Source organism: Psittacula echo, assembly GCF_963264785.1.
Source record: "Psittacula echo genome assembly, chromosome: 1".
NCBI lineage: Eukaryota > Metazoa > Chordata > Aves > Psittaciformes > Psittacidae > Psittacula > Psittacula echo.
In genome coordinates, this window is record NC_137735.1 from 49,819,569 (window position 1) to 49,833,678 (window position 14,110).

General features: G+C 38.5%; 1 protein-coding gene across 2 annotated transcripts in view; it reads right to left on the reverse strand.

Moving 5' to 3' along the window:
• SNCA (synuclein alpha) overlaps positions 1-14,110 on the reverse strand; it is a gene marked incomplete at its 3' end in the record, with an annotated part of 68,969 nt that overhangs the window by 46,605 nt on the left and 8,254 nt on the right. For both annotated transcript variants that reach the window (XM_080628166.1, XM_080628165.1), the window contains exon 3: positions 5,768-5,910. In XM_080628166.1, the coding sequence (XP_080484292.1) occupies positions 5,768-5,910 (143 nt within the window). The remainder of the gene's footprint in view (positions 1-5,767; positions 5,911-14,110) is intronic.

Genomic DNA, 14,110 nt, shown 5'->3' on the forward strand with positions numbered 1-14,110 from the left:
TACAGGAACTAAGATGAGGAATAGTGATCCTTCAACAAGGCAAGCATCCTGTACAGAATACTAAGCACAATGATAACCAGAAAACTTCATAATCTATCAAAATGCACCCAAATTCAGATTCTGCCATGATTAGACTTATTTCTGGAACCTTATTCATTTTAAAAGTACATTAAAATGAAGTTTTAATATTTTCAAGAATTTTCCATGTGGCATGTCAGCATTATAGCAGAGTGGGAAATAAAATATGTAACATATATCTCCAAAAGACAAAAAGAGACAAAATGAGAAAATGCCTCTTTGAGGTTTTTCAAGTACTAAGCAAGGCATTTATATTGTATGAAGGTAGCAAGGAGACTATTAAAATAGTGATGGGGACTTTAATGTTGGCATTTAAACTTTGGGAACTGCTATCCAAGATGACTTCCACACAAGTCGAATGTCAATCTTAAATTTCTGGTTATTTCAGCATTAGATTTCTATAGAAAGCTTTTAAATGCAGACAGCAGTTTAGAAAAAAATCAAAATGCAATGTGAAAGAAAGAAAAGATTTCAATATTCTTTTTTTTTTTTTTTTTTTTTGGGGTTTTTAGCTACATGCGATAATTAAAACTTCTTTGGGAACACTCAGGAATCTTAGTCTGCAAGGAGATAAAACAGAAATCTTTGAAAGATGTGATGTCACTTGCATTTCAAAAATGGGTGTCTAATAAAGCAGAAAGGAAACCTCCATGCTGCTACTGAAAGAGACACATTTTCAGAGGCACTCACGGGGCTTGCCTCCCTTCTCCCAGTAAGGCTGTCCAAATGAACAAATAGCTGCTGGCTGGAGCACACTGTGATGCTTTGTGTCTTAATCAAAACTGAGCTGCTTTCATCAAAATTAAAAGGTGTTTCATCAAGTCTTAATTCTCAGCAGTGCAAAATGTCTCATGGATCTTCCCTGTAAAAAGGATGAAAAGGCTCCTACATATTGGTATATTTGATCATGGTGATTCCCCAAAGTGGATTCACTGTGATTCTAAGCAATGTATAATGTCCCATGTTAAAACTGATTCTGGCCAAGAAAAGCAGTAAGACCAGAAATACTCTACACCTGTGGGGTCCACTGCACTGGATATTTATGCTAGGACAGCATTTAAACCCTAAGGATTCCCATGAAGTACAAGCTGTGAGGGAGGGAAGAAGATACAGCAAAGTTGCCTTGCTTTCATTCTATGTTAATTTTCATATTAAATGCAGTTAGAAAGGGCTTTTTTGTTAGATAATATTTTCTATGTGGAAAAAAAAAAAATGCTTAATGCCTAAATTGAGTCTTTCCACTTCCAGTCATCTTTTCCTCTGAAAGCCTGGTAATTAAACCAATGAGCTGTATTACCTGATCTCTAAGTATATTACCTATCTATATGTTAGCTACTACTGTTAATTTTATGTCTGTGTTTAAATTGCTATTTACTGTAAATGTGTTAAACTAAGACAGTTTAGAAAGAAAAAGGATTTAGCACAATAGCTACCAAACATGACCCATATAGATCCCAAGCATGGTAAGGACAAGGCCTGCTCCTCTGTTTAGTAAGGTCTACAGCACACAAAACATGGCTAACTATATCTTTGCATGGTACCCAAAGTATCTTGAGCTTTCAACTTGACTGGGGATTTTGGTGCTGTAATAGTATAAATAAAATTATTCACCATAGAAATCACAGAATTTACCAATTGATTAATTCGTGAGATCCTACAGAACCAAATGACCTTAATTTGCTGAGATTAAGAACTCCAATTACTTAATTACCTACCTGAAAATAATAAACTTTGTAATCCATATTTTTTTCTCAGGAAGTATTATACACTAGATATTCACTAGCTCATACCTCTTGATACTATCTGTATCTATATTTTTATGCTGAGCTGAAACCAGAATATTCAAAGGATTTCACAATTTCCTTAACTTGGGAAAAAACATTTTATATGTTAAACACAAATATCATTAATCTTCCTTTAGAAATACAATTCATTTTGAAGCACACTTACACTGTACACAGAAATAAAACATGCATAGGTACAAAATATATTTAAAACAAATGTTTTATCTGCATAATTCAATACATCAGCTTATCATCTTCTCTTAAAAGAGAGAAGAAAGCATGAAAAAGAGAAGCAGCTTCTTCTCTGCTTCCAGGAAGAGTCCCAGTGATCACAAATAACAGTATTATTATGAGCAGGTTTTTAAATTAGACTCAATTTTACAACTAGTTTATTAAACGCTATTAATTTTTAATAGGCTGTATGATAGACGGTAGTGCGCATTAGAAATACTTCGTAAGTAGATGCATGCTGCCAGTGCATAAAAATTTCTGGAACCCAAACTATCTTAAGAATTGTTTTGTTGTTTATTGACATGCTATTTGCAGTTTGTTAAGCCCTTTTATATTTAACTCAAGCCCACTAACCGCCACTACCCTTGCTGTGTCAAGCAGTGAGTTTCTGCAAAAGCATAAATGCCCTAGGCAGTCCTCTGATGGGCACTATCAAGTCAGCCCTGTTGGTCTCTAGTCTCAGCTGTCACGCTGCACTGCCTTTTTACGCAGGCTGTGGAGTGGGTAGGTGACAGTCTGGCATGATAGCAGCCCTCTAGCCTGCTCTCAGTTGGGTGGTTAAGCCTGCGCTTCATGGTCCAAAACATGCTGGTATTAAAGGCTGCAACCTCAGGCAAGCTTCTCAAGAAAGCATTTTACCAAGAATCAGCTGAGTATTTCCTTTGCATAAATACTGTTGTATCCCCAGGTAAAGAAACACTACGACTGTTTTCAAGTACTTGAAAGTCAAAACCAGTCATACCACAAGATTGTAGGCTTCCACAAACGCAAGCAGATCACTAACAGCAGACTCCAGCAATGACCATCAGTTTAGACAGGCTTCCAGATACATGTTTGAAAGCAGCCAATCCCAGCAAGAAGCAGGGAATTGGACTCTATCCTTATGGTCACTTCCAACTTGAGATAGTCTACGATTCTATATTTATTCCACAGTTCCTGATCCTGTAATTAATGGCAAGTAAGAAAACTCCTCCAGTTGCATGGAGGTCGAGCTTATAGCAGTTCACAGAATAATTCAGGTTGGAAGGTGCCTCAGGAGGTCACTGTTCACTACGTTCAGTTGCAGGATTTGGACTTATGTTCAAATAAGAAGTCTGCATGAACTGGAAGAAATAATTTGTCACAAGTTTAGAAGTCAAATAAAATAACAGATTACTGGCTAATGCCTTTCAGCCTTCCATGGAAAGATAGCCTGTAATCGTGCTTCTATCCACTTTCACTGAATATGCTTTATTTGCAATACCCTGTCAAATTCCATGACTTGCTTACACTGTGTAAGCAAGATAAGTGTTCCTTGTGCATATGGGATACACAGCCATTTGCTTTAGAACAACTCCAAATAGATGTTCATAGGAAGAATAACCTGTCAAAGGCACAGGCTAGCCATGCAGAAGCACAAGGAATGAATTTGCTAGTCACAGTCTCTTATCCCCAGTTTAGGGTAGGCTAGAGATATCACAGCCTTAAGAGACATAACCTTACAGCAGTAAAATATACAGAGTTCCATTGATACTTTGACAGTATGCCCCATTGACACCTTCCCTTAGTTAAGAAAGACTCGCCCTGTTTCTTGCAAGGCAGAATACCTGTTGTCCCACTGGTATTCGGAATGCTCATACCTGGTCCTCACACAGCTGTCAGTTTTACAAGAAAATCCAAGCAAAAAATAAAACATAAAGACAAATCTGTCTCCGATGCCTCTCAACTGCATAGGAAGACAAAAATACTTGGTTCTAGAGTACATTTATACGGTTCAATTTTGATGTTAAATTTCTGAAATAGCTACTCATCCACAAAACCAGTGGGGGACAGAGATGCAGAGCAGTCTGCTAGAAGCTGTAGATACAGTCAACTAGACAGCCAGACTGCAACAAGAGTATCAGTCTAAAAATACCAGTATCAAGAATCAAATGAACGGCTTTGCGTATCCAAAGAACAAAGCACCATTTCAAAATAATTATTCTATTTATAAGGCTGTGGAATAATATGCATGTACATTATGGATGTTCTTTAATTTCACAGATGTGATTTTATTCTGTTGCAGCTATCATGACTCATATTGAAGCTACACAATATACAGAACAGAATTAAGTGAAAGTCATCAGAGATTTACTTCATACTTGATAATTATAAGGATCTACATGTATATATTAACATTAAAAAAGACTAGGTATGGTCCACACTAAAGCAGGTAATTGCCTGTTACAGCAGTGATGATCCTTATGACACTGTTTGAAGAGCTATGAACAGAAAAGAATATTCTTAGCATAGAACTATGGAAAAGCTTTAGCAGAAACTAAGGGTATAGACTGCTGTGACCGTGCTTGTCACCATACTTGTGTGTCCCCTGGAAGTTCATTAGGTACTCGATTTTGCAGATCTTCAGCATCGCTTTCATAAAGGACCATGGCCTCATCAAAAGCAACATTTTACTTACAACTGAACAAAAAAGAGACTAAAAAGACTGCAGGAAAACTGAAAAACTGCTTTGAAAGAGAATAAAACCGCTTGTGGATGTTTTCAAGACCAATCCACCACAGTGGAGAGAACGCCTACCACAATGTCATACCACGTTTTCCCCCCAAACTAAAGCACAGATAGGATTTGTCAGACAGACAGAAATGCACTTCAATAAGAGATAAAGAAGAGTTCTTTAGGATTCAATTTTAACAACTCCTCTGGACATTAAATGGAAATAAGAGATGTGATAGAACTTCTTCATGCTAAAACCATATGACACCCATATTTTTGTGCAAATACTAATATTCTTCATAATCTTATTTTTTTCTTTAACACTTAAATGTTCATTCAGAAAACAGTACAAGAGGAGCTGATCTGTCTCTTCTGGGACATTTTTGTCTCAAACATTTTGGAAAGCATCATTCCCATGAGTTATGTGGGGTCACTTTTCACCTAGGGTAAGTGCAAGAACGTAACTGCAGCATATAAGCAACCAAGAAATGTAGTAACACTTTTTATTGTGTAAGTACTTAATATTCATCTTGGTGCTGAAATAAAAATATCCACAGAATGTTTTATAGGATGAACTAGAGCAAATTTAATCTGAAGAGTTCAGAACAGTTGGAGGCATATTTGAGTTTCATGTCATTATATTAATGGAAGATAGTGACTCTGAAGCTGGATCTTGACTTTAGATGCAATGTATCTAACCACTGACTGGATCGGCACACAAACCCTTCTGCTCTTCATCTACAGAGGATATAAATTGTGCTGTTAAATCTGAGATTTTCTGTTTGACCTTTCAGCTGTAGTGGCTTGCTTTTCAATTATTTGGGAAAATAATTATCTTCCCATTCAACTGTACAGCGATCCTACAGCTGCTGGCCTCATCAGAGACCAAATCCAGAATCACCACTAGATTACACTGTGAAACATGATCCAGATTCAGTAAATCTAGATTTGATTTACTTTTCAGAATAGTAAAGGTCCATGGTCAATCCTACTCAAGTTCCCAAATCCTGCACATCACTCAAAATGCAAGCAATAAACAGCAGGTGTTTTCTTCGTTGCTCATTTGTCTAGCATTACACAAATCATCATGCAGTCATACCAATGACAGACAGAAAAGAAAACATTCCATCTGCCCTTCAGTTCAGGAAGAGGAATTATCTTCCGTTTCTTCACCTGGAAAAGATTGTAAATAAACAAACCTGTTTGGCCAACTGATCCTTCTTTACCAAGCCAGTGGCTGCAGCAATGTTCCCTGCTCCTTCCACTGTCTTCTGGGCCACCGCCGTCACTCCTGTTACCACAGCTCCCCCAACATTAGACACTTGCTCTTTGGTCTTCTCAGCCACTGAGGAGAAGCAGAAGATGGAAGAACACATTATTATTATAGCTCTGGCAGCTGTAAGTTTTTTCAGAGAATTGTATCTATCACTGACAGCCCAGCAGGAAGAGCTGTAAGGTCATTACATTTTGTGTACCCCAACTGGATCTTAAGAAATGAGACTATCCATCAGGTAACACTGGAACAACAGAAGTAAAAATAAGCCTTATTTGTGGCTCAATTTATTTCATGTGAAAGACATTTGACATTTTTATTCATGTCTAGCTGTACTTCAGGAACAGAAGTCATTAGTTAAAGGCCTTTATTATGCCCAACTCACTGTGGAACATACAGTAACTGCCTTCAATATATCCCAGTTTGGAAATGCCTTCTGATTAGACCACCAAACACTTACTGCATGTTACAGAGCATGGAAGAAGATTTTTTTTACGTTACTCAAAAGCCATTGATTATTATTTTATTATTTTCCTAAAATATACTTGATTAATAAGCAGAGCTGCTGTTGCTCAGAGAATTTCAAATATAACCTTTTATTCAATTCTCTGATATTTTTGTCCCATTGTTGATGTGTCCATCTATAATACACTAACCTACAAAAAGACTGAATGCCAAAAATGTCAAAGCAAACTGGATTAATAGCTAACTTCTAAGCCCCAGGGAAACAACTCATTTAGCCTACATATACATCAGCAGTTGCCATTTTGCCTTTCAGAATATCACTGGGTTCTTTCTGCTCATTCATCCCCAAGGGCTCTTTCTGACAGCAGCCTGCACTATAGTGAAACCACTCTAAGAAAAAGAGATGGTATGACTTCATGCCATACATGTAACATTGATGTGTTACACAGGCAAATTTTTGGCATAAGGCACTCATGTAAACAAGGGACTGCTCTTCAAAAACATACAGCATATAATTTTGTAACTCTAACTAATCCTACACTTTCCTTCAGCCCAAATCCCATTTGATCCATAAAGTGTATTCATAGCTCTATTCGCACCCTTTAATGAGCACTTGATAAGATGCTGCTTGGCAGATAGGTCACCCTTTTAGACACTTTTTTGTGACATATGAAAACAAGTCTTTCTCAGGTAAGTTAAATTGCATTAATTCCTTACATAAATAGTATCAACTGTCCATAGCATAGGGCATGCAGCACAGATTGCTATGATTGACATGAAATAACAATTAGGAAAAAGCTAGAAAGGTAAGCAATGTGCTTACTATGTGATTTTCATTAAAGACCCAAATAATAAGTATCCCCTGACTGAAAATGGAGGCAGATCATTTAACACTCATTCTAACTTCAAATGAAAAGTTAGTAAACAATATGACCAAAAGCAGGGGCTTTTGTTATAGAGCAGGACAACACACATTGCCTGAAGTTAGAAAGTTTGTTCTGAATATCTTGCGTGCTAATAAGATACAAATTCACAAGAAAAGTCATTGCATCCATCCAGTATTCTACTGCACGCTTTTTCCAGAAAAAAAAAAAAAGTAATAATCAAAAGTAGGTTTTGCTGAAAAGCAAATGTTGCCCTCAGGGAAGGTTTGACATAATGCTAGCAAGTGCAGAAAAATATCTATCAAGATGCCCCATTTGATTATTACCAGCTACAGACCATGAAAAGCTCTGGATTGTAAACATAAAGCTTATATAGGAAGCTTTTCACTAGCTCCTGCAAACACATATCTTTAGGTAAGTGACCCAGTAACACGTCATGTCTTCCAAAAAGTGTTAAGATCTAACTGTGCACAGTCTTTCAGAAACAAACTGAGTAACATTATGAGACAAACTTGCTAACACTTTCATGTTATTTAGCATGGTAAGACAAGATCTCAGAGCTATGTAATAAAAGTAGCATCTTGCAAAAATACATTTTAAAGTTGTATTCTATAAGAAATCCGGGGGGGGGAGGGGGGGTGTGTGTGGAGGGAGGAAAAAAGAAAGAGAATAAAGAGAAATAAAGAGAGATGTGTTTTGGGTAGATTTCAGTATTGCTTTTTATTTTCTGCCATCTCTTTCCTTTTCTGGGAGAGAAGACAAAACTAACAGAAGATATATAAATCAGGATCCGTTTTATATAATTTTTTTTCTCTTAGTTTTCTTGTATAGAAGATATACACACTGTTTTGAAAACTCCTTTTTCTAAAGTACACTGAATGTCGGAACAGTTAAGAGATAAATTTAGTATGCTTGATGCTGACAAAGGCTCAGCTGCTCTTAAGCAGACTCTTCCCTTCTCATAAAATGATAAAGCATGGCTGCTCTGTGTTCATTGTCAATAGTCACAGTCTCATCATCTCAAAATCTTAAACCGCATCTCAAAAGCAAAATATCAAGAAACAGAGTGAAATTGAGTGCACTGTGGATGCTGCAATATAAACCACCTAATTCCTGAAACCCTTATTAAACTCACATTCCTCAGACTATTTTGTCATTTCAAGTATAACCACCTACCAAGAGCAACTACCCAGTAGCTGCCATTCCCACTATTAGAGCGTTTTGGGAAGGCTGTCTGAAGTCTGTTTTCTCCTCCCAGAAACACATTACCCTAGGAAAGGCTCAGTACATGCAATCAAAATGAAAAAGCAAAGAATCAGGTGGCTAACACTGTACTGCACAACAAGAAGATACCTAAGAAAAGCACCAACAAAAGCAGTATATTTAAGACTACTTCTATTTCAGACAGTCATGGTTTAACCCCAGCCAGCACTTGCTGGGGCTGGGTTGCAAAGAGAGGCTCCAGGTGGGGCTGAGACATAAAGCACATTTTTCACATCTTGTCCTGCCCAAGCTGGCCTAAGAATCACCTCCCATTTAATTTGTTCAAAAGCTTGCTGCCACTCAGGGCCCCCACTCAAAGCCATTGTTCTTCCAGGTCACTTGATAGAAAGGGTTTATGATCACACAATTACCTGCAATATGCATTCTCGAAACACAAAAAACAACCACAACACCTAAAAAAGCTTTTGTTTCTTTTTTATTAGTTGGTGGAGATGTTGTTGTTATCTTGTTGATCACATCTGTGGGAATCTGATGACATCCATCTTGCTATTTTATTCCCAAAACCTGGATATCCTGTGCAGGTCCCTTGTCCTTTGTTTTATGGCAAAAACAGCTTTCATAAGAACCTGGATTATTCTTCTCCCCTTTTCAAACACTTCCTCACGTCATCATTATACTGCAGGTGTTCTGGAGTTTCATCCTGTTCCAGTGCAGACTGGATCAATCCATGGCAATTGGTAGGGTAGGGCTGTGTTTCCATTCCTGGAGCAGTCGATTCCAAGTGTACTGGATACTCCTCTACATGAAAGCAAACTGCATCCTGCATTCTGCTGCCAAAGGGATCAAGAAAAACTCACTGACAATCTCAGTTGTTGCATACCATTTGGCAGCCTTTGACTCCAGCTTCTATTGCAGTTCTAGCACATCTAGTATGGCAGCACTGAATGGCACTGTGACTTTATTCAGGCTTCAATAGTTCACTGTTAGCCTCTACTCTCTGTTAGATATTTTTTTGCATTGGGTGAATGAGCCTTACTGAACACTCCTTGACTCTCCAGTTGTGATCAACTTATGGATAGGAAGGAGGAGTATCAACTGGCAAGACATTGTCACCAGTGCATTACCACAGTAGCAACTGGCACCTGCTGGTCTTCCACCCACAGCAAGCCCACCACAGACAGATCCTCTGAGAGACCCGGCAAGCTAGACAGCTGGTTAATCTCTGTACTGAAAGCAGCTATTCCAAAAGCCCACCAGTATCCCTTTGTGTACGCTTGACTGTGCAAGCACTGCTCAGAAATAACTATCTGCTATCCCTATGCTATCAGCACTGTTTCCAGCACAAATCCAAAACACAGCTCCCTATAGCTACTACGAAGAAAATTAACTCTACCCCAACCAAAGCCAGCACGCAGACACGGCATATGAAAGCTGACACAGGAGGTACCATAGAAGATCTGTCATACACTGTTTCAGGAACCAGAGCCCATGGAGATAAATCCAGCCAACTATATGCATAGCACAGATTTTCAAAAGCACTCGTACCAGTGAGTGTCTTCTTTCCTGTCTCTAAGGAACAGCTGAACACCATCAAAGTCCCTATTACCCAAGTGATTCTGTAAATAAGCTCCAGCCTGGTGACCCTTCAGCTCTGAAAACCTAGTGACAGGAGAAGAAAAAATAAAATAGGTTCCCAGTCTCATTTATTTTATTGCTTACACTTTGTAGTAACAGGGGAAAAGCATTAAGCATGCACAAACAAATCAGTTCAGAACACAGGGGGTTGATACAAACTAATTAAATTATTCTGAATGCCAGGTTGTTTAATGATCTTAAACCATTATGCCTTTATAAAGTTGATGTCTGCTTTTGCATCATGTGCTGAGAAACAGAGTAAATCAGCTTGTGCAGAGCTCTGCTGTGCTGTCCACCTACACAGACACTGTCCATTCCAGTAAGTGATCCTGGGATGGTGTACAACGACCATGCCAAGGCTAACTTTGAAATCGAAGTTCTAATGCTGATGACAGCATTGCGTAAAAATTATTAGCACTGAAGCTTTCTTTTCCCTACTTACTATAGACAAAAGGGTCAATGACACCAATGTGAAACCTTCAGAGGAATTCAAGATGAAAACTATTTGCTTTCAATTTTGAACAATAAAAGTAGGTGAAAACCACAGGATTTATCTGAATTAATGAAATTATCCTTATTACATTAAATATACTTTTGAATATGTATTTAAGACAATAAGGTTGCCTTAGGTACTTGAATTCATTTACAAAGAGACCATAAATACATTGGGGGCTATTTAATTCATACATTTTACAGTGAGAAACTTGATGAAGTCAAAACACAAAAGGAATACCAGTGACTAAGAATGTTAAGCATTAATAGAACGATCAAAGAATTGAGTAAAACCCTTGACTATAGTTCATAGCTGTTGATATTGTGTCTTGACTTGGCTTCAGGAATGGTCGAAGTATCAAGGGCTTTTTGGCCCTGATCTTTTGTACAAACCAGTGCTTTACTTTGATTATCAGGAGATGGACTGTAAATTTTTCACCTTTGATACTGTACATTTCTGAACACTTATCCCTTGGAGAGAAGCAAGATGAATGATATACTTACAATCAAAGGGCAGTAGACACATTAAGTAAGCAGGTAAGTCAGATAGACAAGCTAACACCCTATAAAGCCAATAACCAAAACTTCATCTTCAGAAGTTCTGAGAAAGGGTGACCTGACAAATAACATGCTCATCATATTCCTGTGAATCACAGACTGGTAACCTCATTTTACAGTGTCTTGATGCCACTAAACCTGGTACAATCCAGTCATGCTTTGTTTAAAGCAAGAAACATCTCAATCTATTATTTCCAGCTTTGGAAAGCAACTGACTGAAAAGCGTATTAGCTGTTCAGCACTTTGAGACATGTCACCTCCCAGACCCCTCACCAGCAAAGGGTTTTAAAAGGCAAACTATTCAAGAATAGCAAAAATAGCAAGACCTTAGAACTTTGACAGCAAGAGAGGACTGAATGCACGCTGTGAACACACACACACACATTTTGATTTGTGATTCTAGTTCTCATTTCACTGTCTTCAACCTTGAGTCATTTTTATTGACATGAAATGTGTTATTATGCCTCAGGGTTCATATGATTTTAACAGCCTAGTGCATCATAAGACCGCTAAATCTGGTGAAGTCCTAGTCCTATGAGAAGAGACAGGTAGGTCTTTACAAGCACTCTAAAAGGCAGCTTTGTTAGAGGATCTTTGATAGAGTTAATTTAAATAGGTTTGATTTCTAAGACAACCTCACTAGCATTTATCAGTGTCTTCATATCTCTTAGATCACTATAATGAACATAAATCTGGTTTGACTCTGTTTGCCATAACAACTTTTTATAGACTTACATTTATTTGGTTTTAATTTCTCTGTTCTTACACCACCAAGCCCATACTGCTTCTCTTTAGAAACCATGCTCTCTGGATTTTGCATCAAGTCTCCTCATTGCCACATTTCAACCAGCATGCCCTCTATCCATCTTACATTTTCCCCCAAAAGCCAAACATCTTTTTAACAGGCCAGAAGGAAGCAAACTGTGGCACTGACCCTGTTATTCCCAAGCTTCAGGTGTTTCACTTTGTGTCGCCATTTCCTAAAGTGGGTGAGGAGCAAACACTGTTTTGTCTAAAATTCACAGTAACTACTCTCAATTTTCTATTCATAGGTGGTGCAGCACATAACAGATGTGTGCTTCTTATGTTTGACTTTGCAGCCCATTTTGTATCTTCCAGAACAAAATCTAGCATGTTTTCAAACCTGTCAAAAATTCTATTCATCAACTTAGAATTTCTTTTCTCATTACACATGTTGCAATCACATAAAGATGAATAATCACAGCATTTGAGATCAGTTTTTCTCCCAGAAGAAGGGGAAGAAGTTCCCCACTATACAGCCACAGTGCTTCAGCAAGTTTCACAGATGTGCAAATGCCCTTGACTTATTCTACCACAGCCCAGCTTGGTGAATATCACCTTTATTAACCTGCTCACTAGTGCTGTCAGTTGCTGTTCCCAAAACTGTGATAGTGTTAGATATATGTGCCTCAGATCTCATTCTACTGCAATGCTCTACCTGTTACAGTAATGATCCCTCTGAATATTTCTCTTAAATTGAAGTCTAACAAGCTGAGATCTCAAACCTTGTAACAACAGCATGCATGTTCAGCCTGAGGCTAAACTCTGAAGGACTATCATAGATGCTCTGTTCAGTTTTGTTACTAAAAACTCTTAACTGACCTCTCAACCATTTATTTGAGTTGTGATATTAAGTATTGCCATTTGTTTACGTACAGTTGTTTTTCCTTTGCAGAGGCTTACGGGAGCACAGGTGAATGATACACTGGCTGTACACAGGAGAAACAGAAAGAAGATATCCTTTTCTCCTCCCTTACTTGTCTTCTAATTTCTTGGAGGAAAATCACCTTAAGTTTCTTGACCATGCATTTTCTTCACATCCCAGAAGTCCCATATTCTACAGCAGAAAATTACATGTTCTGTTCCATGCACTATGGTCAGTTGAGGCTTTCCTGCATACTGTGGGGATCAAAGACTTATATTCATTTTGCCACTTACCACAAATTATTGGTTACTGGTTTCAGTTCATACCTAAAATGATCCCTGCAAATCAATTTAAAATGCAAATTAAATCTTTCTCAGTGTAGAAATGCTAACGTGAACACACATGCCTGGCATCAACTTGCAAGTCGGAAAGTGCTGGTGCTGCTGAGAGATTAGGCAATTCTGAAAAACATTTCAAAACCCTCATAACTGTGACAAATTCAGATCAATTTACCTAAAACTGAAATCTGTTTCTCTCCTATAAGCCATTTCCCTTATATTTTCCCACTTAACCAGCTCCAGTGGGACACACTGATGAGTCACAAGAATCTTCTACGAATGGAGAGGGTGATATGGCATCGCCACACGTGCAGTGGCAACATGACTGTGGGCGCAGTAAGCACATCTTATCTCAAACTGCACTATCTGTTGCTGGAAACAGATCTCAGACTGGGATGAACAACGACTAAAAGCACGGGTGATACTTGGGTATTAAGCTCACATTGAATTCTCCACAGTCACAGATGTACTAGTTTAAAGCTCTCTCTATCAGTGCTGCCAGCTCATGAGCAAAGACACATTTCCCTCACTGGGACAGGTGGACCCCATCGGGCCCTAGCACACCTTATGTTTCAAACACTCTAGTGTGATTATAAAAATCAAAGTTCTGGCCAAGGCAACAGCCCTGGAGCCTGAAATTTCTTTTGATCAACCTTGCATTCTGGTTGCAACATCATTAGCACTCACATGAAAGATTAAAGGTGGGTCCGAAGGTTGTACTATGCTCATCAGTCACCTGGTGACATCCCCAGTTCGGGCTCTAGAGGGGCAGAAACTCCCCTGAAAAGAGGGTCTAATCTTCAAACGGGTGCCTTCATTCTGCTCAGAAGAGTAACCAATGACTACAATAACTCACTGCTGTTTCATCTTGGTGCTGGTCTTGCACAAGGATTTGGCTGATGTGCCCTTGGTGAAGGTGGTTACACAGGCTTCTATCTTCCCATGTGTTTTGTCCACCTACCCAGAGCCTCCTACCTACTCTGCAATGATAGCTGAGAGGGCCCCTCATA